The 26,779-nt window shown below is 41.7% G+C and overlaps 1 protein-coding gene across 1 annotated transcript in view; it reads right to left on the bottom strand.

Annotated features, from left to right (window-relative positions):
• The window catches only part of csmd2 (CUB and Sushi multiple domains 2), a 289,863-nt gene that overhangs the window by 109,048 nt on the left and 154,036 nt on the right, over positions 1 to 26,779 (bottom strand). The window contains exons 11-21 of the mRNA XM_033636937.2: positions 25,201 to 25,304; positions 23,064 to 23,176; positions 16,511 to 16,693; positions 13,060 to 13,250; positions 12,700 to 12,835; positions 8,831 to 9,025; positions 7,043 to 7,181; positions 4,776 to 4,963; positions 3,820 to 4,008; positions 3,104 to 3,220; positions 790 to 1,005 (exon numbers count right to left, since the gene is read on the bottom strand). Of these exons, the coding sequence (XP_033492828.1) occupies positions 790 to 1,005; positions 3,104 to 3,220; positions 3,820 to 4,008; positions 4,776 to 4,963; positions 7,043 to 7,181; positions 8,831 to 9,025; positions 12,700 to 12,835; positions 13,060 to 13,250; positions 16,511 to 16,693; positions 23,064 to 23,176; positions 25,201 to 25,304 (1,771 nt within the window). The remainder of the gene's footprint in view (positions 1 to 789; positions 1,006 to 3,103; positions 3,221 to 3,819; positions 4,009 to 4,775; positions 4,964 to 7,042; positions 7,182 to 8,830; positions 9,026 to 12,699; positions 12,836 to 13,059; positions 13,251 to 16,510; positions 16,694 to 23,063; positions 23,177 to 25,200; positions 25,305 to 26,779) is intronic.

Here is a 26,779-nt window from a genome sequence, read left to right as displayed (position 1 = left end):
CTTCTGGCATGCTCTGAAGGGTTGAGAACTTCTTCTTACTGATAAAACGTAAGGGGTGCTTAAATGAATTGAATGCCCTTAAAGTCCCAGATAACATCCTAACCACATGGCACGACATGTCATTTATTAATATCAATAACCATCATGTGCTTTTGAGGGGCCAAGTTGTACTTCTCAACATTTGTTTCCATTCATTCAGCCGTCATTTGACACCCTTCCTGTAAAGCTAAATATGTTTTGAATAGGCGGTATTCAGTATTTCAAACTGTCAGTCTATTAGCTTCTGTGAGATCCCTTCACCTTGTCTTGCTGTTCAAATCAAGGGATGCTGTGAGAGCAAAAGGAGATGAAATGATGCTCTCAGTGGGTAAAGGGCCATCTGTGCTCCATCCTAATTGGTTAATTTAAAATTAATCAATTCTCTTGATGTTAACCATTTCATTATTCACTCTGGAGTGGCTGTAATTACATATTTCTGGGACACATACTTAGAAAATCATTTGCTACTTGTTTATGGCGGCCTCCTCCTAACTGAGCTTTGCTGTTTGTGTCAATAACCTATCGAAGCAGACTAATGAAAAGGTCAAGGCAAGACTCTGATCCACACTCAGGAGCCTGAGACATCCACTCTCAACATGAACCTTGAGTGCTTAATGTTCTAACATTTCTTTCCAACCTCTTGGTCTCAGTCTCTTGTAAACGATTAGCATGGTTCAGTGCCATCACCAGCACTTTCAGCTATTTCCCTTTTCATCTCTCAGTATTTCAAATAACTATATCTAATCTTACCGGAGAAAGTGATGTTGAATCCCTCGTAGGAAACGGAGAAGTCAGAGAGAAAGCGGATCTGAGCCGTGTAGTTTCCAAACAGGCCTGCGCTGAGAGGTGGAGGCAGTGTTGAGCCCGTCAGTCTCCACAGAGGCTGAGAGAAGCTGCCGTTCTCTGTCACCAGCAAATGGTCGTGAGGGCTCTCGAGGTGGAAGGTGTGGAAAGTGAACTGGACACCTGAATAGAAGGGGAAGAAAGATCCACTGATCAATATGTGTCGTTTATATTACATTTTTTAACCTTCGTCTTGAAGTCTTTCTCATTATTACAGGAAATGTGTTCAAACCATTTTTTCTTGTAAATTGGAATTTGTAGTGTTTTAAAGTGTTTTACTGCTGGAAAGATGGCCATTCTATAAAACTGGGCTGTCAGTCAAGTAGAAAGAGGTGAATGCTTTTGAAATTGGTGCCACGTGACCAGAGAAATCAGAGAAAAAGGGCTGTGGCATTTGCTTTTTCTCTAGAGGTAGGAAACCTCCAACTACCAGAAAGCTCTGCCCCACACCAAATTAATAAATGCGCCTCTGGTTGGTGACGTAATGCGAGCTTGTCCATATTGAAACAGAACACAGTATGTCAGTGGGGTGATAACAATCAATATCGATTTGCAGTGAAAAACATTTTGGGAGAGAAACAGGGGACTAAGTAACAAGATCTTGGCTCATATTTGAACAGCACTGCTTAGTTTTACCATTTAATCTCAGGTTTTATAGCCTCCATTTTTACAATACAGGAAACAGTAATATGCCCATTTCCTGTTGACAAATTCCCATTTTAAAGCCATACAGTGCATTAAAATATATTTCCAAAGACATTTTGGGCAAGAAATAGACAATACAGTCACAGAATCTTGGTTTATACTTGATCAGCACTGCCTAGTTTTACTGTTTGATGTGGATTTGGTCTGAGTTTTAAGCCCTTTTTAAAAAGGAATTGTGCAAATTTGCAGGAAAGCCCAATCAGTCTTCGTTCTGCATTGGCAGTATAAAAACAAAATCAGGGAGTGCAGCAAAATGCCGCCTATCTACTTTTATTTATACAGAATGCTCCTTTTTCGGGGCAATGGGGGGCGTGAGCAAGTAACAAAACGTGTAGCTCAGGGTGTGACGTAACCAGTGATGTGGGAGGGAAGCCGCGGCTGGTCAGGCAGCGATTCTCTCGTAAATCGGCCCGTTATTCACCGTTCCCGTTGTCTGACAGTTAATGGCCTCTTCGTTCGTGAGGGCAAGGAGGGCGCGCAATTCTTTGTCTCCCCAGTTGCTCATCTTTACAGTGTCTGCGTTTCCCCCTTTCTTCTAGCTGCTCGCTAATTCCTGCTATCAGCTGTTTCCTGTTTATCCACCGCCAGTGGCTCGTATGTGCGGCGTCATCAACAGCTCCTCCCACAAGTCTTCAACAGCTCCTCCCATTGCGGAAGGCCGCCTCGGTCTGTTTAAATTAAAAGGGTTCCGCCAATATGTTTACCCTACGAGGCGGAAAACTGGGCTCCTCGGATCTACTCACCAAACCGGCTATGTGTGTCTAAACGCTCGCAGCTTGCCGGCAAAACGGCCCAACATTCGCAGAAAATCTGGCAGTGTAAAAGGGGCTTAAGAGAAAGAGAGAGAGGCGGCTCTCTCTCTATCTATCTGCTTCTTTTCTTCTTCTTTGCTTCTTCTTTATTTGCTTCTTTGCTTCTTTGGCAGTGGGCATAAGAAAATGCGGATGTACTATCTGTAGTTTAAGCAACAACTCAAGAGCTAGCGAAAATCCACCAGATGATGAAAAATGCATCTTGGAGCTGGTAAGATGGAGGGAAGGTTCCCACAGTTCATTTACACATACTACCCACATTGTTGGGAGACAAATCTGGTTGAAAATCTGCAAAGTATCCCCTTGAGTAAGGAAAAAAATTAATTGCCTAATGAAATCTCATGTTCAATGAAAACAGGCTGAAGTCTTTGTATTTATATGAAACACAATATTCTCAGTTTTATAATGCATGCAGCATCAATTCCCTGTCCTCCATCCCTACTGCTTATCAAACACATTACACCCACACAGAGAGCACATCTGCAAATAAGGCTTTGTCAATTGATGTGAGCGCTCTACCAAAGTTGACATGACTGGAGAATAATCCCGTGGCACTGTAGCCCTAGGCCAGCCTCTAAGCGCTCCAGTCTTTCACAGACAGCTTGTTCGGCAAAATAAAAAGGCCACTCAGTAGGGGGAAATGACATTGTAAGGGAAATTGAATTTGACTGCTGCATGTGTTGACACGGAATTTCTCTGCTAACCTTTGCCATGGGAGGTCTCGATTATCCACGTGCAGTTCAGGTTGTGTGGGTAGAAGTCTGGGAAGCCAGGTGACAGGATGGTGCCAAAGTTGCCCTGGATATAACCTCCACACAATGCTGACGACACAGGGCGTGTGGAAACAGCGGGAGATGGATGAGGGAGAGAAATGAGAAGAGAGCAGAGATGCAAAATCAGAAAGGGCAAAACAAAGTGGACGAGGACGGAAATAAAATCCCCCCCAAAAACGAAACTTGTCTGTGCATTTACAATGCGGCAAAATACATTTTTACAAGAGGTGCCCTTCAAGACAGCATAAAAACGAGAGCGTGGTATCATCAATATCATTACAGAGTAGGCAGAAATCAATACTGTCCTTAAATATAAAAGCATTTACAGATGAGGAAAAAGGGGAACATCAAAGGGCAAGCTCACGGCCGCACATATAAAACATTTATGATGAAATGAAGCAGAAACTTTTTTAAGTCTAAAACAAGAGTTGTTGAAAGAAACGTTATCATCTTATATGGATTTTATAATAACTCTGAAATATAGGGCAATTTAAATGTGATGCAACATGAAGCAAAGTGCTCAAAACCATTTCTCATGTTTGGTCTGGAATAACATACAACAATGAATTTAGCTTTAATCCCATTTATGAATAGGAGGAAATCTGGCAAGAGACTATTCATTTCTAGGTCAATATTATGGAACGTACCATCGCAGCTAGGCAGGGGGCGGCTCCACTGAAAATTGGGTTCACATTCTAAGGGCTCTGTGTCACTAAGTGTGTACCCCGCGTCACAGCTAAATGTCACCAAAGCGCCCACGTAGAAGTCATTGCCGTGCCGCTGTCCGTTGACAGGTATACCAGGGTCCACGCAGTGATCCGACTGCAACTGCAGGGCTGGAGAGGAAGGGGACAAGAAAGAGACAGATAAAAAAAGATTAACAGACACAGATAATGAAAATCCACCTGCTTTGCTGTGTAATTTGGGCTTATATCCTGTTTCCAAAAGGTGGAGTGGAGGTCAAGAAATGTTAGGCGGCAGTTTGTTTTCCCAAAGCAATCCTAATAAATAATTTACCCAAACATCCTTTTTTTAACAGGAATAAACCAATGAGAAGTTTCTGCACTCTGTCCCACTCCAGCTTGCATGGTTTCTGCCTAAGTAATGCTCGTAGTGAATTATTGAAACTTTACAGAGGTTCATCGCAGAGAAAAGTTTAAAAGGTTACCAGCGTGAACCACACAGGTGGAAATCAGGGTAGGACTGTTTTAAGAATTGGATTTAGAGCATGAGTGAAGACTAGTGAAAGGTAAAAGTGTGTGTGTGTGTGTGTGTGTGTGTGTGTGTGTGTGTGTGTGTGTGTGTGGGGCAATGTGTGTCAAGCCAGGGATATCTGACGTAACAATCTCACCCTATTTACTTTCTAATTACAGATGTTCTAATAAGAGCAGCTTCACGGTGAAACTGAGAGCTTACAGAGATTATATTTACAACCAAGACTTAATAGCTTTTAAAAGCACACTTTACAAGGCGTATGGCTGCTGCCTCTGTACTGTAATATTCATTTCCTTTAGGGTCCTTGGAGCATGGGTAAATGCGCCCTTTTGTATCCTGGTGTAGGTCTGACTTTGTGTTATCAAGTTCATAAACTCTAATGCCTTACTTTCGTAACGAATGCGGAAGCCGATGTCAGAGTGGCTCTTGTCGGTCGAGAAGAGGAGATACAGAAAGTTGGAGGTGCTTATGAGGAACTGAGGAACCTGGGTACCCTGGTAACTACCAATTAGAGGTGAGGAGGGAAAACGTCCATCCCGCACCTCCAGGACATCATAGTTGACCTCTGTGCGGAACCTGAGAATAGAGAGGGAAGTTGAACGAGGATCTTTATGCTTCACATAAAAAGAAAAAAGAAAATAAGTCCCCACATAACAATGACTGTATAAACTATACACTACTTCCCCACCAAAATTTGCAGGTATATGCAGGGTTTTTAAATGCAGGAACACCCACTACAAACAGGTGATAGACTTCTTTTCCATTGCCAGTGGACAAATATATTATATGAATATATTTCATACATTTTTTTTAATTTCTGGATTCAAACAAACATGCAGGAGAACAGGGTTAGTAAACAGCAGAAAGCAGCATGGAGGCCATCTCTGTTACTTATTCAGTCTCTCTTTCCAACTCAGATTAATTTTAAATGATGCTCATGAGCTGCTTGGACGGAGATGGAAGGAATTTGTGGCTGAGATGACAAAGAGTTGCAGAGGCTGACGTCTGCGCCAGGAAATAAGTGCATCCACCCAAGTGTGATGTTTTAAATTACTGCCGATCTGAGGCAATAAGAGCTGGAGCCAATAAATACCTATGACAACTGCATTAGTCATTTTTCCCTGGAATGAATGCTGAATGGAACCTTTCCCATCAAGGACAAAAGCCAGATGTTAGTGGGTGTTGGTTTGTTTGCTAGCCTGAATGTAGCAGGTAATTCTCATCCGCTTCAATGCTGAGTCAGTTTACAGTATGGAGAGTGCAAAGCTAGACTGCCAACCAGGAAAAGAGAGCTAACCGCCCTGGGGCCACAGACCCTAAGAGGTTGTGAGGGTCACATGTTCCTTGCATATCAGTTGTTGTTTTTGTAGATTTGTTTGGTAATATGCGCCACTTAATATGCATATCAACTACAATGATAAGGGTCTGAAAGCTGTCTTACAGAGGAGCACTGTGTCAAAATGTACATGCTAAATTAATAAGTATTTTACCTAATTTTTGCCCCAGGCCCCAAAGCGGAATAATCTGCTTTTGGGCAAATGGGCAACACTAAGTTAATTCAGAATTAATAAGTAAATCTATTCATCAACAAACTATAAGACAAACTGAAAAACAGATTAATAGATAAATGTTTTTAGACATTTGGCCTCGATTACAATTAAAAAACTCTCATTCTACGCAAACTGAAGGAAAAAGGCTGATGCTTGAATGAAGCGTATTCAGCTGGATAGACAATAATTCAAACAAGATTTTGACAGTATGAATATCTTTACATCAGCTCAGAATATTTAGCTTCTGAAATCAGGAGGGTTAAATTTAATTATTTCTAATTTGCACATGTTGCGTTCTAGAAAATTCTGAGAAATTTGGCACACTTTGGTGCGCTCATCTGTGTGGCATGCATGCGTGTGTATGTGTGTGTGTGTTTGTGTGCATGCTCATTGTCTGCTTCTGTCTTTGTTGCCAGAGCCCCTTCATCTTCAAAGCCCTGAATAAATTGCTTAGTTTCAGTACCATGTCATCTAAATGAAGCGGTTTGTGATATTTTATTGATGTTACATAAAAATTAAAGAGCAACAAACATTTATGTTGTATTCATTTTGCATGGCATGCTATCGTGGCGGGGACAAGGATGAGATGGGCTCGCAAGGATGAGCCTTAGTGAAACGCTAATGTAGCGTTTGATCCTACAACTGTATGTCTCTCTCCGTCTCTCTCAAACATCAGGACAAATTATCTCCTCTCCAATCTCTCTGGTTGACCTCCATCTCAGCTTACATGTACATTCACAAACACGCAGGTGTAATGCAGCTTTTTTGCGTGGATGTGTATTTGTGTGTGTATGAACTGTAAGGATATCTGATGATCTTTGGGGAGGGGGTATCAACTGAAAGAATCAAATACTTATGAGCACTTACTAAATAAAACATAATGTTATCCTGGTCGGGGGTGTATGTTAATGTGCATTAGGTCTACTGCATTACCACCAGAAAGGGAAAACGGAGGAAGCGATTAAAGAAAGTGAAAGAAAGCAGCGAGATGGATGTGAGCACATATTGAAATCATGAGAGGGTAACAGCAAGAGAAATCCAAAGCTTGCTCTGAGGAAGAAGAAAAAAAGAACAGTGACGCAGCAGCAGTTGCTATCTGACTCACTTGTCGAAGATGATCTTGATTGGGTAGCCTGGAGGAGCCTCAATGATCCATTCACAGTTAAGAGCCTCCTTATAGAGTTCTGGCCAGCCAGGGGAGAGGATGATCCCACTGGGAGCCTTCAGATCCCCTCCACATGGGGCTAACAGAGAGGGAGAAGAAACAGAGAGGGAGAGAAAGAGCAGATAGAGATTGAATTATGCATGTCTTTCCCAGCTGATGTATGACACCGTCCATAGATGATCCCATGCATCAGCCGGGGCTCATCCCATTTCTTTTAGTGCCAGGGTCTATTTAATGTAAATTGGTGACAGCTCACTTCAAGGTTAACCACTTCTCCTAGGAACATACGTCTTTATTGTACATGTGTGCATGCGTGCACAAGGGCAAGCATTACATATCCATGTGTGTGCATGTTTCCTCCCCGATGCTGTTGTCTTTAAATCTGTCATCAAACCCCGCCTACGAACATGCTGCTGTCATCCCCATCAAACGCAGAAAATGGAGCATCTTTGATCGCCCGGGACAACAGACACTTGAGCAAACCGACCCCTCACCTGCACCCTCATCTCTGTTACTGCTCACTTTGCGGTGCATCTGTGTAACTGCCTATCCTTAACCAGAACACACAGCCACAGTGGAGGGCTTAGTTACAATGCCAGCTCCTCGCTCCCTTTGAAGTGGAATGATTTAATCAGCCAACTCAGCATACTGAAGGACATCTATAAAACGCATTACACTACAAACGCAGAGGTATGATAGATGGTCTCAGAGGAATACAGAGCTGCTGTGGCACACAGGGGGAAGTGACATGTTTTCATAATGGTTTCTCCTTTGCGTAGTATGAATAGTGAGCCTGATTAGGCCCCTTCAAGCCCTAACCATGTCTGTGCTTAATGTGCTACGCTGCTGGTGTCCAAGAGCCTGAGCTGGTTAACGACAAGCTTTATCTTAGCTTTGCCAGCTTTACTGATTTGCTGGAAATTGTTTATTGATATTAAGTCAGAGTGGGGCGTATGGATGGTCCGGCAATCCGCATGCAAGCACAGCATGTCTGCAGCAACAAATACGTGGAAGAACAAAGCTTGTGATTGTATCCTTTCGTGATTCAAGCTGTAAGAATTTATGATATTATTGATATCTATTAATTATTTCTGCAACACTTGTAAAAGAAATTAAATTATCGTATCCCAGACGAAGCAGCAAATCCATTTTCAGATTGATTTCTGGTCTTCCTTTTTATCAATACCATCCATTATCAGCATATCCATTCATTATTTGGGTGTGCAGAAGAAATAATCTATTTGCAATCCTTAGATGCAGCTATGATTCATTACTTGCTACGGCGAAAAACATAGTCCAATTTCATCGGTTTATAACAGATGTACAGTGGGCACCTAACTAATGAGATGCTGGACTACAGAACAAATGTTTTCAGATGAAAAGATATGCACGTCCTCCTCTTAATGACTTAAATCCTCTGCATATTATTTACCCTGGTGATATCTGGATTTTTGTGAACCATGCAGCTAACTATGCCAGCTCACACACAGCTGTGTAATGCGTGATATTGGATAAAAAATATGGAATAAAACCAACTCATCTTGCTAATATTTATAACTAATATCAAAACTGTGTCAGTGAATTTAAGGATGTTATTTTTTATACACCCATATGTGTCCCCAGCAACAGGCTTCATCTCAATCCATCTAATGAAAATAAACATTTACTGGAGGGAACAGTTCAACTGCCAGAATCCTCTTAACAATGTGGAACCACTCCTTCACTCACCTTCGCAGCGAGGAACTGCATTATCCCACACCACGTTGCCGTCCTTGAGAATGCAAGAGATGGTTTGCGAGCCGTGGGTCTTCACAAAGCCCTCCTCGCACAGGAACGAGATGGAGCTGCCCAGCTGAAGGCTCTCACCAAAGCGCTTCCCGTTGACTGGCACACCAGGGTCTGGGCACTCGTTGTGGCGAAATGCTGTTGAAAATACAGAGAAGAGATCGGGTCAGAGTGAAAGAGAAGATGTGAGTGTGTGATGATAATGTATACGTTTTTAAAGGTAAGAAAAAAAGTCACTGGTAACTCCCCTCAGTTATGTAACATCAAGTCATAAAACCTAAGAAAAAACCTTTGTTTGACACGATGCTTTAAAAAGAAATGAATCAACAAAGTGTCATCTTGTTGAAACCGAACCACACCTGTAATTCTGCTGGTTTTATACCTTGCCCCACTTTACATTTTCTGTGCAAGGATGCTAATTTCCATTGAGATTCTAAAATAATTACCCAAGTTTCTGGACAAAACTTTTTTTTTCTTCTCTGCTGTCAGCATTTAGCAATGCCAGCATTTAACGAGAGGGAATTTGTTTCACTTAGTGAGTCACATTGATTCACCCTGCTGCAGTGATTACAGAGGGTGGGAAACCACACCGTATGCAGATCATCAGCGCCAGATGACACTGCTGAATGATTCGTGGAGTAAACAAACGGGGAAAATTGTTTTCATACATCCTAAAGATTTTATCTGTCAGGCCTCGCTGTGAAACTTCAAGCAGGGACCAGTTAGAAAGTCCACAAAGGAACACAGTTGCATCAAAAGAGACATAACCCTGGAACAAGGCGTGTAAACAAATACATCACCTGCGCCACTATCTCTCTCACTTACTTTCCCACTCTCGCTCTTGTACACACGCGCAGGTAGGTGACACACGTAGGTGTTGATGAATCCCTCTTCTGTGTCCATTGGACCCAAACAGAGTGCCAGCCACACCTCATCCATCACGATCATCTTATTTATTAATGTGCCAAAAATCCCCTCAATACAGTTTGGCATGTCTTTAATTAACATGAATGATGGATCAGCCCCGCAACCCCGCTAAAACAGTCCTGCAGTTGGAGGACACTGTTCTCAGGAACTAAGCGTCATCTTCAATTAACTGCTCTTGACATTCATTCACCGAGCTGCATTGGTAATTTATTTATTCATCTAACTTGCTAATTAATGCATTAGTCGCCATGTGCTGTCCACATTGTGGCTTTACAGAGGCACCTGGGTTGGGTTCATGAAATGTCTGCAAATGAGATGGAGCCAGATTCCCCCCCCAAAAAAACATTCTGTGCAGGCTGCTGTATGTTATTTTAGCTAGAGCATAAATTATTTTAAGAACTAGAGATAGAATACAGGATCAGTCTTCTGAGTATATTGTAATTTCACAGGGGCTCTTTAACTTGGATATTTTGTTTTGCATGGGCATCCCTGGATTAGTGAGGTAGAATCTTTATTTTTTTAATGATTAATCTATTATTTATTTTTCAAAATAAGTTACAGTATAACATCTATAATGCTCAGCGCAAACTGTTTTTATTTACAAGGACAGATGGTCCGCTGCTGACTGGTTCAAACCCAGCTTCCAAACAGACTGGCTTATGAAAACAACTACAGTAGAGCCATATGTGGAGCAGTAGTTAACCAGAATTCAAGGATGTATCTGTGTGCACAGCTGCGATCAGGTACATTACCATTTAGTAATAAAAATAGACAGGTTGAGAGGAAATTGAAGATGATGTCCATTTAAGAGCTACATGTTTTAGTAAAATGGAAATAAACTGAGGTGTGTTGTAGCAAGGGAATATTTTTTGTGGCAGATTTTATTTGTTGATATTTGGACAGACAACAAAATTCTTTATTGACAAGCTATGTTTTTGTTTGACCACTTTAACTGTATTTTTGGTAGGGGTGCACAATATTTATAATAGGCTGATAAATTATCTGCCCACTGTGGGAAATTCATATTATTATGTAGTACTCCGATAATTAAACTATAGCAGATAAATAGACTGATCAGATAACACCAAGCCAAACTGTTTTCATTGACTTAACAAGCACCGCATGTACACACTCTAATACAGTCGGTGGTGGCTACACCTATAAAGTTGGTTTGCGATCCATCAATAAACACACAGATGAAGAAGAGTAATGAAGGCAGCATGCTGAGTAGAGAGCCAAACATGTTGTTGCTGATTAGAAGGTTTCTCAGAGTCTCAGACTGCGCTGGGAGTCTGATCTTGTGCTACCCAACTCCCGATTGGATCAGCAAACTTTCTGTTGCTGCCGTTACACAGGTGGAAGGCAGGAGGACCATCTCTAGAGCCGCTTTCATCCCGGCGAATATATGGTTTAACATGTTCCTGGTTGAGTCTACAGTACAAGCTACACAGCAGCAGTGGCTAGCACTTAACACAGTGCAGTTAAATGGTCCCAACAAACTCAAACGGACACCAAAATGGCTCAACCCCACTGGTAAAGTTGTTGACAAACAGTTAGCCCTCTCACTGTGTGTGTGGGGGCAGATCGTGTGGTGCGAAACACAAAGCCTTTATTTTTTTTTATAGAGTGATGTTCTTTACTTTTTGATTCAGTTAATTTTGTACAATATATTGACAAGTCTGATTTGACAAATTGTATCAAAGCATTTAATTTGAATTCATAGGCAAATGCTCTACAAAAAAAGTGGGACGTTTTTTGATGTCGTTTACCAGAAGAATAAATTAAGATTTGAAGAGTCAGAACTGTTTGTTGCTTTTGTTGCGTTAACAATAGTGATGTCAGTTACATTCGGGTAGGTTAGAGCTATGGAATATCAAATCTTCCGTCTTTACTCGCTGTATCTGAGTCTTTATTATCATCAATTGTCCATAAAAACTTTTCAAAACACTAAAACGGGAAATTGTTGGTTATGTTATTGGTGTAAGCCATGACAAGCAGGTATCAGTATTGTCCATATTGTGCATCCCTGATTTTTTATGTGTTATAAATCTGTGTGGGCTGGGCACATGTATGTGCATAATACAATAAATAACTAACAAAATGCTCCCAAGTCGATGAACAACTCTATAACACTGTGGTAAACTCAAGGTGAGAAGTACAAACAAGACCTGTAAATGCAACAAGCTGTGAAAGTAAAAATAACATTTTATTGCATGCATTAAAGTGAGCCACTGCAACTAATTTTAGTGCCAAGTTCTTAATGAAACAAATTTTCCAAAGACACTTTAACTACCTATGAAATAGTTTTTTCTGCTTTAAGGGTTAGCTTTAGACCCTCTGTTAGGGGATATTTATTTTGGGATATGTAAGAATGCAAAGATCAGGCTCATTACACAATAATGCATATGCAATGAACGCAATAATCCTGCTGCCAGCCCTCACGGTACAGTACATCCATGAAATGGGTTTACCAGCACGCAGCCAACGTGTACTGCGTCAGAGTACTAAACCCATCTGGAATTTCCTCAGAAGTCAGCAGCTACCCAGAATAGAATATAATGAGCACTGCCGCAATGTATCTGTCAGGTAAGGATGCAGCATCTTTGTTTGGGTTTTATTTAGATGTCAAGTCTCTATTTAGACAATAAAGACAGGGCTTTTTGTCATTTCTTTATGTGACTGTGTGTGTTGCTGATGAGTGGATGAGTTTATGCAGTCTGTGGGAGACAGAAATGGCAGATGATTCATGCATGCACACACAAATACACACATACTGTACACTTGCACAAACAATCTAGAGTACAAAACATCCAGTCAGCAGGCTCTTGTGAGAGGCTTTAAAGACTTTGCTTTATCTCTGCTGAAAAAACACATTCAGTACGTACTTGTAAAAGTGATGTTAAAGCCTCTGTCTGTGTAGGTGTGGTCAGTCAGGAACTCCAGTCGGGCCACGTGGGCACTGGTTGTTATAGGAGGGGGTAGCGCATCACCAGAAAATGTACCCAGGATAGGAGACTCAGCCTGACAAAAAATTGATGAAGATTTTCTGATGAGACCAAATGTATCACAAGCTACAGCTCTAACAAGGAGGTATACAGAAATGTGACTGTCCAGGTTGTACAAATAATTATACAGGCTGCTTCTCCTACTGATCTACACAATGACTGAAAGACAGGTCAATAGTTGAAGTTGCCCAAAGAGCTATTCAAAGTAACCGAGGACAACACCTTATAATCCAACACTACCTTTCCACCGTCCTTGATCGAGAGGAAGTCAAATTGTTTCTCCATGCTGAGGTCATTGAAGGCCAGATTGATGCGGCTCTCAGGATTGGTGATGATCAGCCATACACAGTGCATATTGTTGCCGTACTCCTGAGGGTAGTTGGGAGACAGCAGCACCCCGGATGGAGTGGTAAAGTTGAAGAAACAGGAAACTATAGAGGTGATAAAGAGATATAGACAGAGAGAACGGGAGAGAAAAAGAAATAAAACAAAGCTACATAAAGTGAGTATTGTTTATGAGGCTGAAAAACATAGGGGTAGACTTCATTTACTTTTGCTGACGACGAGGCAATATGATTTGATTCATTATATTGAACCACTTCACATCCCACATACTGCACACAACAAAATAGGGAGGAAGACAACACTATAACCGACAATTTATTGTTGTGTAGCATAAGCACGTATAGGTATTCAATGGCATGTAACTGCAGGCTTACAGAGGGCAATGATAAATTATGTGGAAATAAAAGGAATGAAAAGGAAATATGTCTGAATTTGATGAAAGTTGCCAATAATCTTATATTACAAAGAGGTGATTGTGTACCAATATTTATCCACCATTATATGAGAGGAAGAACCCACTGGAAGCAGCAATCTTATTTAAGTAAGCCCTGTGGAATGAAATGGGGATAAAGAAAGCTTAAGCCTAAAAAATGTTGACAACATGTAATCAGAAAAATCTATTTTTTTTTCCTTGGTTGTCTGCATTTTTTACAAACAGCAAGACTTCCTTGTTTTTTTTGTTCAAATCATTGTTTCTAAGCAATGTGCAGCTATAAGGAATGTGTTGGCAACGACTATGAAAAATGGCCTAATCTCCCTTGCTGACTACTGTCAAGGCTGTCACTTGATCCCAATTACTCCAATGGATGAGTTTAAAGGGCACCAGCAGACTGCCTTTATGTTACTGGGCAGATGTAGCCTCCCTTGCAAAGCCAGCCCACCATCTCGGCTTTGTTCATGGTGTTCTGGCAAGGCTAAATAGGCATGTGCTTTGGTAAGGAGTCATGTGAACATGGCAGCACTGACAGTGCTCTCATTCACAGAGATATCTACAACTGATGAGGCCACTCCCGGGCTGTCATGAGCACTTGCTCCCATTTTGGAAACAACATACCAGGTCTGGAGATATTGTCAATTTCCTTGGCTATCCATTACACATTATAATCAGTTTCCAAATAAATCCGAGCTACAAAAAAATAGGCCATGAAAAGGCAGAGTGATCTATCTTCCAGCTGCTGGGATGTATTGACTGTTGGGGGATGTTTCACTTAACACTTAATTTACACAGGTTGACATTTTAAGGATGCAACCAGTTGTCTGGAAAACCAGATAATTCCATTTCTACAACTTTAAATGTAAACTATGTAAACCATTTGAAATGTGTGGTGATGTATTTTCACTGCAGAGCAGAGGCAGATTTAGGATTGTAGGACATCCGGGGCTTAGCCCAGATGGTGAATGAAATGTGCACGCTGACGTGCCCGGTGCTGCGCTGCCCGACCTGGCTCTGTCCTGGCTAAGGAGAGCGGCGCTCCGCTGCCCCGGAGCCACACAGCAGCAGGCCGATGCAGGGCGGTCTGGACCCAGTGCCAGTGACCTCGCTGTGGATCAGAGGCGGATTTAGGATTGTAGGACATACAGCCCAGATGGTGAATGAAATGCGCGCATGAAAATTTGGTGCTTTTGTTTTTTGCTGCAACACCACAACCTTCAAATTACCACCACCTTAAAGTAGAAAAAAAGGGACTAGAGAACATAAATTCATACCCTTTAGTCAAGTCAAGATACTTTATTAATCCATACTAATAATTTTCATCATGGAAAAAAAATGTTACCCTGGAGAATAATAAACAAGGTAATGCTTCTTCTTCAGGGCAGGCCCAGGCAGGCTACGCAGTACGCAGGCTACTTTCCCGCAGCTGCTGCCTCTCTGTTGGACTCCGGTACTGCACGTTACTCACAAGACAGTATTTTTTCCAAAGTAAAATTCACATTCGGGGCTTTTCAGAAAACATCCGGGGCTTGAGCCCAAGTATCCACCCCCCTAGCCCCGCCCCAGCTGCAGAGACCATGCCCTCTGTCGGTTACTGTCTTTTCATTTTGCTAAAGCAATCTTTAGGCACTGGGTCCGTAGCCCAGATGCAATGACAGTGTGCAGGTGAGACTGGGACTCTATAAAAAGGTAGCATTCAGGTGCGATGAAAATGGTGGACGAGCACAGAAAAAACACATATATAGCGAGACAAAATGCAGTGACAGTGAATCTGGGACTGGTGTCCACTTAAATTGGCGAGACAAAGAGGACATGACATCATATGTAGCCATGAGAGCTCACCATCTACACCAGCTGAGGATACTGGAGTTCAAAGATAATGAAACGTGGAAAGGTTGTAGTAGGGTATACACGATAACTTGAGTCTTAGTAACACAGAGCACTACTTTCTCTCGCAAATGCACATTAGATAGGTATTTATATGCACGGGAAATAGCCCAGTCATGGGAATACAACTATCAGAATTTGCAGCTTAGGTTGCCTTTTCAATATTAGATTAATCATAGTCAAACGCTCGCTCAGCAGTGCAGAAGCAATGTTGATTATTAATATTATCGTCCTCAGTCTCATTTGAGAGATGACAGGGCTTCTACTTTTTGCACTGATACTATAATGACATTATCTCAACCTTTCACTTGGCTTTGCATCCATGTGTGATTTGTTTGTAACTTCCATTTCTCCTCAGAAACTATTAGCAGCAGGATGTGCGCCAACCTAAAGGTCGGTGAGGTTTAGGATCGGAACACTGTGTTCCCTTGACTAAATAAAGGATATAAATAATTATGCCTAACACCTAATGCACCTGCAAACAAACAAGTAGGCAGTGAATAACTCTACATTCAGAAGAACAAATCATCTTATTAACATTATCAGCTTTAATGACAAAGACAAGCACACTGCATTGTGTCTACAACACGAATAAAATAGATTGTTAAATGTTTGCCAGTGTTATGTGGCCAAATTAACTCATGTGCCAGCAACCTCTCTGTCATTCAGCTCAGTGATGTTTATCCAGATAGTGCAGCTTTTTGTCCCCCCTATTATCCTATTAATAATACAATAGTGGGCATTATCTGTACGGTCAGCTCTCTTTCCTTTTGCCCGCACTCTTTGACTCTCTCACTCTGTGTGTTTGTCTTTCATGGTGTTAATTAGCTAATAAGCACTCCCATTGTTTCAGAATCCACAGCCTCTGCTAGGCAAACTGTGCATTTATTATGCAGCCCTCCCTGCACTCATCTGCACAAACATACATATTTATGCCCCCACTTGAGAAGCGTTGTACTAATGCACATGCCTGTACAAAGTGCGTGTAGAATCGTGTAGAGTAACATAAGGCATCTGAGAACTTACAGACGCAGCTGGGTTTCTTCGCTGACCACTGGTTGTTCTTCTGACAGGTGATGTTCTTCTTCCCCACCAGCTCAAAGGCGGGCAGACACTCAAAGTACAGTCTGTCCCCGTGACGAAATCCTGTCCCCTCCCGTTTGCCGTAAGCAGGGATTCCAGGATCTCCACAGCTGCCTTGGTCAATTTCTGTATAGGTGAAAATAAACACAAGAATATTAGGTATATGAAAGTGACATTGATGATAAAGCATTAAATCACGAGGAGAAACATAATGGTGGTATGAGAAATGACCACCTGCTTCTGTTACTTGGAGTCATAGTAGAGATAAATGTAAAGGTTACAGTTTAATTAACACAAGCCACCTCCCCGACTGTCCTCGCTTTAACCTTCATATTATCTTTAATGGCAAAATACTATTGTTTAGCACCACGGACAACCATAGTGGCTTTGTAGCAAAAGAGATGCATATTTTACTCCAGTTTTCCTGAGAAAATGTTGGATAAAGGCTCGAGAGGGAGAGGATGGGGCAGAGAGAAAGAGACATCTCAACTCAAGGTTATTACTGACTATAGCCTGCAGCAGATATTGACAAGATAGGTAATAAGTGATATGAAGATGCAGGACCTCTCACTAAATCGAAACAGATATTGCAGTTTCTCATTAAATCCAGTTTCAGGGAAAATGTGGGTTCAGCTTATTAACATGGAGTTACTGAACACTACTGATTTTTGCCTGACTCTACAATGCGACGGGGCAAAAGTCCTAGGACAGCCAACCGAAACACATTTACCCCCAAACTCAATTTATTCATTTACTTTTTAATTTACATTTTTTTTTTCTTCTGCTGACTGTGGAGGCCTGCAAGAACAGTGCATTCATGTGCAGACATATAGACTAGAAAAATTCCTTTCCTTATCATTCTATACTGTACAACACTGTTCTGCAGCTAACTCTCAACTGTGGATGCTGGAGCGTTCCACCAGCACACTCCTCACCTTCTTCCCTCAGGGTACACTCAGAAAATAATTTCACAACTTGTGGAAAACAGTGAGGACGACATTACATGCAGAATAAGACACGCTCTATATTATTACCACCACTTACAAGAGGAACATTGTGCCAACTTAAATCACTTGTTCAACAGTCTTAATATATTTTTTGTCACAATCTGTACATGTGGTGGGTCAGCTGATGTTTGTGCCAAAGTGAATTCTGGTTTAGAATTTGGTCAGACACACTTGACCTTAGACAAGATGAGGAAGAAATACTTCAATGACAGCGAAACTAGAATTACCGGTAACACTTTACTTGAAGGTATCTACATAAGAGTGATGACACTGTCATAACTATGACATAACTATGACATGACACGGTCATGAACCTGTCATGAACATTATGAACATGTCATAAACATTTATGACTGCTGTCATTAAGTGTCATTCGGTTTTTTTAATGACAAGTCGACATTTTTTGGGTTGTCTTGATTATGACAACTTGACAATAATCAAAGTGACATTACCAGAAGTTGTCTTTGTCATGACAATTTGACATTGAATTTGTTTGGGATGTCCCTTTCATAACAACTTGACATTAACCAGGATGACATTACCAGAAGATGTCTTTGTCATAACTACTTGACATTAACAAAAAATGCACCTCTTTTTGTGTTTATGACAACTTGACATAATGATTATTACTGTTATGACAAAGACATCTTCTGATAATGTCATCCTGGTTAATGTCAAGTTGTCATTATAAGGACATCCCAAACAAATTTAATGTCAACTTGTCATGACAAACTTCTGGTATTGTCACTTTAATTAATGTCAAGTTTTCATAATCAAGACAAACAATGTCAACTTGTCATTACAAAAACTGAATGACACTTAATGACAGCAGTCATAAACATTTATGACATGTACATAATGTTTATGACAAGTTCATGACAGTGTCATGTCATAGTTATGACAGTGTCATGTCATCCTTATGTAGATACCTTAAAGTAAAGTCAGTTAGTCAGACAGTCAAGTTGCAGATACAGTTGACATCTACGTCTGTACAGACTCATATGTAGCCAAGAGAACTGACATTGCTTCAAACATGGTTGTTGTTGCAAAGAAACTACATATTGTTGAACATGAATGCTTCACACACATCTTCCCCCCGGCAGCACAGACAATCTATACAGTCAGCACAGTTTCAAGATGGACATGTTTTCTGAGGTCACAGTAACCTTGACCTCTGGCTATAAAATTCTAATCAATTCATGGACTTTTTTGCCAAATCTGAAGACATTCCCTCAAGGTGTTCTTGAGATACTGCATTCATGAGAATGGGGCATTCGGACAGACGGACGAAAAAACATAATGCCTGCAGCTACAGCTATGCCGAGTATGGAGGCATGAAAAATGTTCAGGTCTTGCACTTGTTTCAAATCAGTGTAGCATCAGAGCTTGTGTTTCAGCCTCATATGGGGGTTGCATGGAGTGAAAAAAGCCTTCTGCAACTGCCCAGCACTGTGTAAAATAAAAATCATCAGAGTGCTGGCTATTAGAGTGCTAGAGTACATGTCCTTAATAGTAACCTCAGTTGGGTAATGCGTCCCCAGCTGTAGAGTGTCCTGGGTCTGGCCATTACTTCAATAGTTCCTGGCTTTGTATAAATTTGGCATCAAAGCCATCCCTGCCTGGCGCCTTAGCTTCAACTGAAAGGATATAAGTGAATGGATATTAGCAATGACTGACGAGAAGAGTTCATTTTAGGCTGACAAGACGAGCTTTTACACTTTGTGACATCAAAATCAATGTGATTTTCCCATTGTCTCGTCACGCATTTAATTTCGGGATAATTTTGTTTGCCACTAAGTAGTCTTAACTGTCTCTTTATCCTCCCAGAATGTTACTCACTAATGTTGCAAACCTCTTTCTCATCCGTCTCTCTCTCCCCCTACAAACGTATCCCTCCCCTTACTGTGTGACAAACGTTCTCACTTACGTCGAACGCTGACGTGAGCACTTTCAGGTACATGCACATCACACACACACACACACACACACACACACCTCCATGAACACCCTTCTTCCTTAAAACCACACACGCCAATTTCATTATCGCAAGATTTATGCATTGCTCTTTCTTTCGCTCACTCTTCTTTCTACTTTTCTGAGGTTGCAGATTGCAGATGGGAATGCTGAGGCATCCTATCGAGGCATCCGGATGGGGGAACACAGAGAGCGAATAAGCTCATCCATCCAGGAAATGATGGCAGGGCCTAATACGATTTTAAATCGCACCAGGGGCGATGCTGGGTATAAATCCATACTCAGCCAGCCCTAATGATGATCATCATTTAGAACACATATTTAGAGCTCACTGCTGTTTGGATGTATGGCTGTCCTGAGGCAGCCTCGTTCACAAGACAACTCATTGATCTTACGTGGAAGTCACCTTTAAAAAAGGGGGGAATGCTGAGAGCGAGTTTTGAGGTGGGCCTGAGAGAAAATGAAAGGGGAAATAATATATATACAAGGGGAATGTATAGGAGTTCAACAGAAACAGCACCTGGACGAACACACCACACATACATGTGCAAATGCATACGAGCACACACATCATTATACAATGATTTGTTTGCCATGGTAACAGACTCACTGAAGAACTCCAATTCCCTGTAGTGCTTTTCTAAAGTAACGCCTCTCTGCCTCATGGGTCCCTACAATCAGAACTTTAGGGAAATGAAGGCAATAAATAAGAGCCCTTTGAAGTGTGTGTGTGTACATTGGCGTGTACATGTGTTTCATGGACTGTTGGTTGTCATACATGTGTTTGCGAGTGCGCATCTCTGTGTATACGAGAGCAGACAGGAGTGAATGAAAAGGCATTTGATTCTCATGAATAAAGGAGGAGATGTAATGGCATATTTGTTGTTCCTGTCTGTTTGACATTCTGGAGTAATCCGAGCATTGTAATGGGACCCAGACTCGCATTACTGTCAACAACTATACTGCAATCTCCTAAGGCCTAAAACGACAAAAGGACTTTAGCAGTCCAGTTTATTGGTATAACCAAACATTGCATGGACTGTCTCAATGGGCTCTACAGGCACACAGCAAATCAAAGCCTATATGTTAAGTATCTATACTGTGTGGACCTAACTTTATTAGTATGACATTATAGCAGCTATGCAGTTAAGTACCAGCATATCTTATCAGTGGGTAGCCCTATTCAATCACTGACAATAACACTTTGTAAACAGATGGTTACACATGGCACAACATGTCCAACTTTCATCTGTAAACAGCTGTCTGAATGGGCTCTAAAAACCTCACTCATACTGTTAAACAGCTAAATTTCTGTTGAAAGATTGAGGCCACTGCAGAGTGTCTGCAACCCACACTCAAAGACATGAGTAAGGTGGGAGTGTGTGTGTTTGTGTACTGGTATGACTGTGTTTGCAATTACACTTGATGATCAGGCTTAAAATACAAGTTATTGAGAATGCAAATTAGATTTTGGGTGCTCCAATCTGGGAGGTGAAGTGGTTCAAAGCGTTTCTTCCCCTTCATTAAGTAGAACTCATTGTTTTAATTACACTTTGGTTCAGCATGCTGCTCCACTTTCTGTGTTTATTTTTACTGATGAAAAATAAGCATCTGTGGGCAAGGGAGAAGACTCGCTGTGCCTCTGAGAGGCAATCGGCAGACTTATCTGGAAGAAGAGCCCTGGCAAACTCCCCACACTCACATGCATGCACACAGAGGGAGAGAACACAGACGTACAGATTCACAAACTCACACTGTCACTCCTCTTTGTTGCTCTCGTCTTCACACATGCACGCAAGCACATACACATTTCAAAACCTATTTTTAAAGGCAATGACTACGTACACCCACACACAGACACATGAGAGTACATGCGCACAGATACACATTAGGATTACACAAATGCATCAGCTTTCTGCGGGAGGCTGCATCAATGGCCCACTGCCTGTATACTTCTCCCTCATTAGTGTTCCAGGAATCAAACTTGACGCAAAAATTTAAGTTCCCCTCTAGACATATTTTAAAGGTCTAGTGTGAAGGATTTAGTGACATCTAGTGGTGAGGAGAGGGCTTTTTTTTTTTTTTTTTTAACTTTTTTTCATTGTCTGGGTCATGAGATTGTCTGGAGTTTTGCCCAAAGTACAATTTGACAAAGGAACAGTCAACTTCTATTCCAAAGATTTTCGTCGTTTCTTTGGCAGTCTCTTGCCAATATGGAGAAATTAGTGGGCATCCCCAAAAAATGTGAAAGTGGTCCGCGATTGGTTTACCACACAGCCTCCAGCATTCATCCCATATGTTTTTCCAGCAGAACTCCCACCAGGATCTTGAATTGGTAGTCCTAGTTTGTCCCTCCCAAATATCATTCCAATCATTCTCAGACATCTCCAGGCTTGATTCCCTCTCTCATTTCTGTTTGACCTGGGTAGTAAACTGCTCATTCTAAGGTAATAAAAAAAATCTTATTTTCAGGTGATTTTACGCTAATGAAAACATTCTGGATATGGTCTCCCCCTGCTAACCACCACTGCTTGTGGTAGGCTTTGTTTTTCGCTTTACACCTTCTCCAGTGCTACTCAGTCTAGGTTGACCATGTGAAAAAGCAGTGGCAGTGGCTGACACAGAGTTTGTGGTTGTGAAACATACAGTTTCCGCTACGATGTTACAGTGTGTTCACATTGGTCCAGTCTACATCCAAAAACTGCACACTGCTGTCAAAACTTTCATGAGGCTAATGCTAACCCTAGCTCTGCGCTGGTGGTCTCAGTCTGCTCCCATCAATATGTGTTTCCCATACTAGACAGCGATTGGCTTTCGTATTAGGGAAATGTCGGATCTAGTTTGCCTGAGGTATGTTTGAATATCAGATTTTAGGGAAATGCACAGACATTGCTGCCTTTCAGTGGAGGAACATGAAAACACCTCTCTAGTGACAGACGTTGCACAGACACAAGTCAGTAGAGTAAATGTCAGACATTTAGGGGACATAAACTTAAGAAAATCAAATTTTTTTGAGTGGAGGGGGACTTTGTGCATAGCTGCAATAGAACCAGCTACTTCTGATAGTCCTTGACTGTACTGAGTGCTTGGAACTGTATGTTTCCTTTAAGTGCTTTGTATTCTAGCAGTAATTTGTTGATGCAGCATGCGATGCGGCAGAAGGAGCTCACATGGCAGCGAGCGCCACGCCTGTTTTGTTATGACGCTATTAAGCTTCATTACAAAAGTCTTAGATGGGACAGATGGAGCACCTCTGACCCCTCCGCTCTTGAAACTAAACTCATGATGATGAATGCAGGGAAGGACAATAATGTTACAGTCAACTGGAGCAAAATGTGTTCTGTCAGTGCCCGTGTTGTCAGCTCTGAGCAATGAGCCACCGTGCACAAGGGTAAATGACTTAAAAAAAGACACTTCATTCCATTTGAGATTGTCAAACAAAGAGTTTTTAAAATGCAGCCAGCAAGCCGGCACATCCCGCTGACTGACAACCACAATATCTGAAGCATCCTCACCTTCATAGGAAACCTTGAATCCCAGGGAGCCGCTGGTGTCGTCTGTTTTGAAGTTGAGCCACATCTGGTGACTGGTGCTAACCACAAGGTCTGGAGTGGTGGTGCCAGACAGGCTGCACAAAGAGACAAAAGGACAAGTTCTTCTAAGATTGTTGTGAATATTTGTTTTTACTAAATATAGCGTGGCTGCAAGGTGCGTCAGTTGTGAAACCTGGGTTTTATTCTTTTCAATTATTATAAGGAGTGTTTGCACTTACTGCAGTCAGAGCCAGAGGCCCTGTTTCCACTGCATCATTAAAAAACTTTCATGCGAAGAGAAAAAACACAACACCTTGAGTTATATATTAAACTATCTGACTTTTCTCATCAAAGTAGAGTGCTCTAAAACTGTTGCAGATAATTCCATTCTGAGAAACCTCTTTTTTTTTCACCCTAACCCTTTAATTCAAAACAGTTGGAGACAAGAAAGTGGAAAATGAAGGCAAGATCAGTCAATGCCACAGAAGTAATTTAATCCTATTTGAATAGTAATTCCCCCAACTCTAATTAGGAAGTGTATAGCTGTGGAGTAAGTGATTAAGGGCTCTAATTTTAGTGACGGCACAAAGAGGGTGGTGGGAGTGGTAAAGAAGCACTGTCTCTATCCTTTCCTGCAGCCTTTTGGTAATTTGTGGTGAGTCTCTGTGAACTTGTCTATGCAGATGTGAGAGGAAAGATGCAATATGAAGTGTGTCCAGATTACCGGTATCTAGTCTTGCATTTTGCTTTTCTTGTACTGTTTGCAAAACTAAAACTAAAAGCTTAGCAGCACATGTTTTAAAGACGTGTTGCCTTATCGGTCAATACAATTCCATTATTCCTAATTAATATGAACAGGTTTGCAGGTATGGATTTGTTATCAAACATTCAACCTAATTCAGCGTGATAAAATTCACCTGCAAGCTTATTACTGTCTAAAACACCATCCCTGTTGGTGGCCTATTTAAGGTAGTCTATCTGTTCGTGACAATTATGTTCCTCCAACACAAGGGCATCATTTTCCCCGTGGGAAAAACGTTTGTGGCGGACTCGCACCAAATTGTTCTCTTCCATTATCAAACTGTCAGTGCACTGTGTCTTTCAAGCGAAAAGAAGGGATTTGATTGGCGGTGACTCACTACCTATTAAGCACATTTATGAGTGTGCTGCAGTAGGGTTACATGCCTCTGACCTTAAAGCTACAAAAAGACAATTCCCTACACCCTGCGCATGCTTGCCTGCACTGCTGATTCACAAAAAATACAGTCCTACATTACACCGTGTTGATAGCTGCAGTATATTCTCTGGTCCTAAATTGTTCTAGTTTGTTTGTGTGCAAGAGTGCATCCCATCTCAATGACTGAACTGCTCACTCCACTTTTGTATCATGAGGAAGTCCATGAGGGCAGAGGGAGTCTTTAATTGAATAGATTAGGTCTTTGCCAGTGTTTGTGTGTGGTGCAAGTATGTGCACAAAACTGTTAAAGTGAGGAACATCTTCACTTATCAACAAACCCCTCCTCCACAAATCTCTCCCTCATTTATCTCCCACCACCTCCCAGTTCCCACGCGGGCAAGGCAGTCTAGCATAAAAATTGATCTATAAAAACTTTATTAAGGTGGTAAATTTCAGCACAATTAATAACAACATCCTGTGAATTGTTATGGAGCATCTGCTAGCGCAAACTCCATTAGGGGGCATCAATATGCAGTTCGCAATGCTGCACCACATGGCTGTGATCTTGTTTTTAACATTGAAAAGAGTGATGATTGACAATGTGGTGCGGCATCTATTTTTCATGCACTACTGCATCAGGTGGTGATGAAACGAAAGAGAAACAGTACAGCAGAGCGAGGAGGGCTGGAGGGTAAAGGGAAGAGAGAAAGGGGTGCTGCCCGCTGCAGGGAAGTGGAGGAGGAGAAAAGGCAAGTGTGCCAAAAAGAAGAAAGGTGAAGAGGAAGGAGAAAGCAAAAGACGGAATATGATTACATGGAACATGAGTGGCGAAAATGAAAATGACTGCTCGAGACGACGGTGCAAAATAAAAGCCAGAACAAGTTAGAGAACAGAGAGGGGAAGATTAAAGGCAAAAAGATAGAGGTCGAAGGAGTCACTCACACGTGGAAGATGGTCTTCTGGTCTCCCACCACCTCGCCGTCTCCCACCGTCAGAGTGTCATAGCCTCGCTCCAGGTCAAAATCCTCAAATGTCAGCTTGATCACCTGGACAACAGAAGGGACATTGCTTAGACAACCATAAACGGCAGATGCTTGAATGCTCCTGACACCAAGTGCAGAGGAGAGACCCCTTCCCATCTGTGACTTTCTACCACTCCGTCCATCCATCCATCATCTATCAGTCTCTTTTGAGTATTTGTCTGGCACAATTCCACCAACACATATGTACCAGCTGTGCAGATTATATGGAAAACTTGAACCCTTTATCGTTACCATTTTTTCTCTCAACATTCATGAATCTTCATTATTTTATCCCCTGTGTGTATAATATCAGTTTGAAGAGTTCCATCCAATTATATGTGACTGTCCGTGTATATTTTGCTACAACTGACTTCCTATCAGCTGATTATGAACTCTCTCCCACTAATCAAATATCTGATTACCTGCCAGACGGTCTGCATGACCCCTTCTCTTGCTCATCAAATCAGCAGGTCACAGATGCCTCTGTGGCTTATTAAGCCAAACTTACAGTGACTCTAAGCGCATCAGGAGATGTGGCGGGGGAATTTAAGGTTGTCCACAAGGTGAATCTATGTATCATAAAGGTGACGCAAAAGTTTCAAAAGATTAATGTATTGGATTTTAACAGTGAGGGAAAAACAGAGCTATTTATTTCATCTCATTTCTATGCTGCAGGTGGGAGCGTGGGAAGAGAAGGTAGAACAAGGTAAGGAAATCAATAAGTATGCCCTCGCTGAAGCAAGTAAGGGGCAGCTCTAATAAAGACAGGAAGACAAAAAAGGTTTGATTATGATGTTGTTGATAAGTAAAGACAAAAAACAGGGTAATGTGGGAGACTTAAATATAAATAAATTAAAAGCAAAACAGGGACTGTCTTTGTCTCCGATTGTAAATTGGCTGCCACTGATTTCTGCCAAATTCTTAATGTTTCCAGAGGGCCAAGAGAGCCGGGCCTAATGAAAAAGCTTATATAAATGCAAATTGCATTCTGTCCTATGTTAAACCCAGTGCCTAATGAAAATTGCCAAGGTGGAGAGAAGAGATGGATGGTGTGTAGGCAAAATAGGTCAGATCACTAGATAAATAGAGTTTCATACCACAAAACTCATCTCCCATCTGCCAGCCAACAGGTGAGGCACACAGGGGGAGGAATAAACAAGCACGGAAAAAAGCACAGCAGCCATATATATATATACTTTATGTTGTTTGCCACCTCTGACGTCATGTCTGACATTTTGGATGCTTCAGAACAGAGACCCCCGCGTCCCTGACACTGACAGATAAGCACCTAAAAGATTGTCAATGAAAAACAGCTGCATTCTGTACCTTCAGGACATCATGAAGAAGCAACACTTGACAAGAACCCACATTAGTCATGATGTCATGAGGCTGCATTTAGGTCTAGAAGAGCTGCGTCACGTCCAACCCACCTCCCTATGCAGTTCCGCCTCAGTCTCCTGCCTGACCTAACGTCTCCTCTGGCTGGGCCCATGCGGACG

This window comes from Epinephelus lanceolatus, chromosome 16 (assembly GCF_041903045.1).
Source record: "Epinephelus lanceolatus isolate andai-2023 chromosome 16, ASM4190304v1, whole genome shotgun sequence".
Classification (NCBI taxonomy): domain Eukaryota; kingdom Metazoa; phylum Chordata; class Actinopteri; order Perciformes; family Serranidae; genus Epinephelus; species Epinephelus lanceolatus.
The sequence above is the reverse complement of the archived record's forward strand: the minus strand, read 5'-3'. Positions and strand labels throughout refer to the sequence as shown.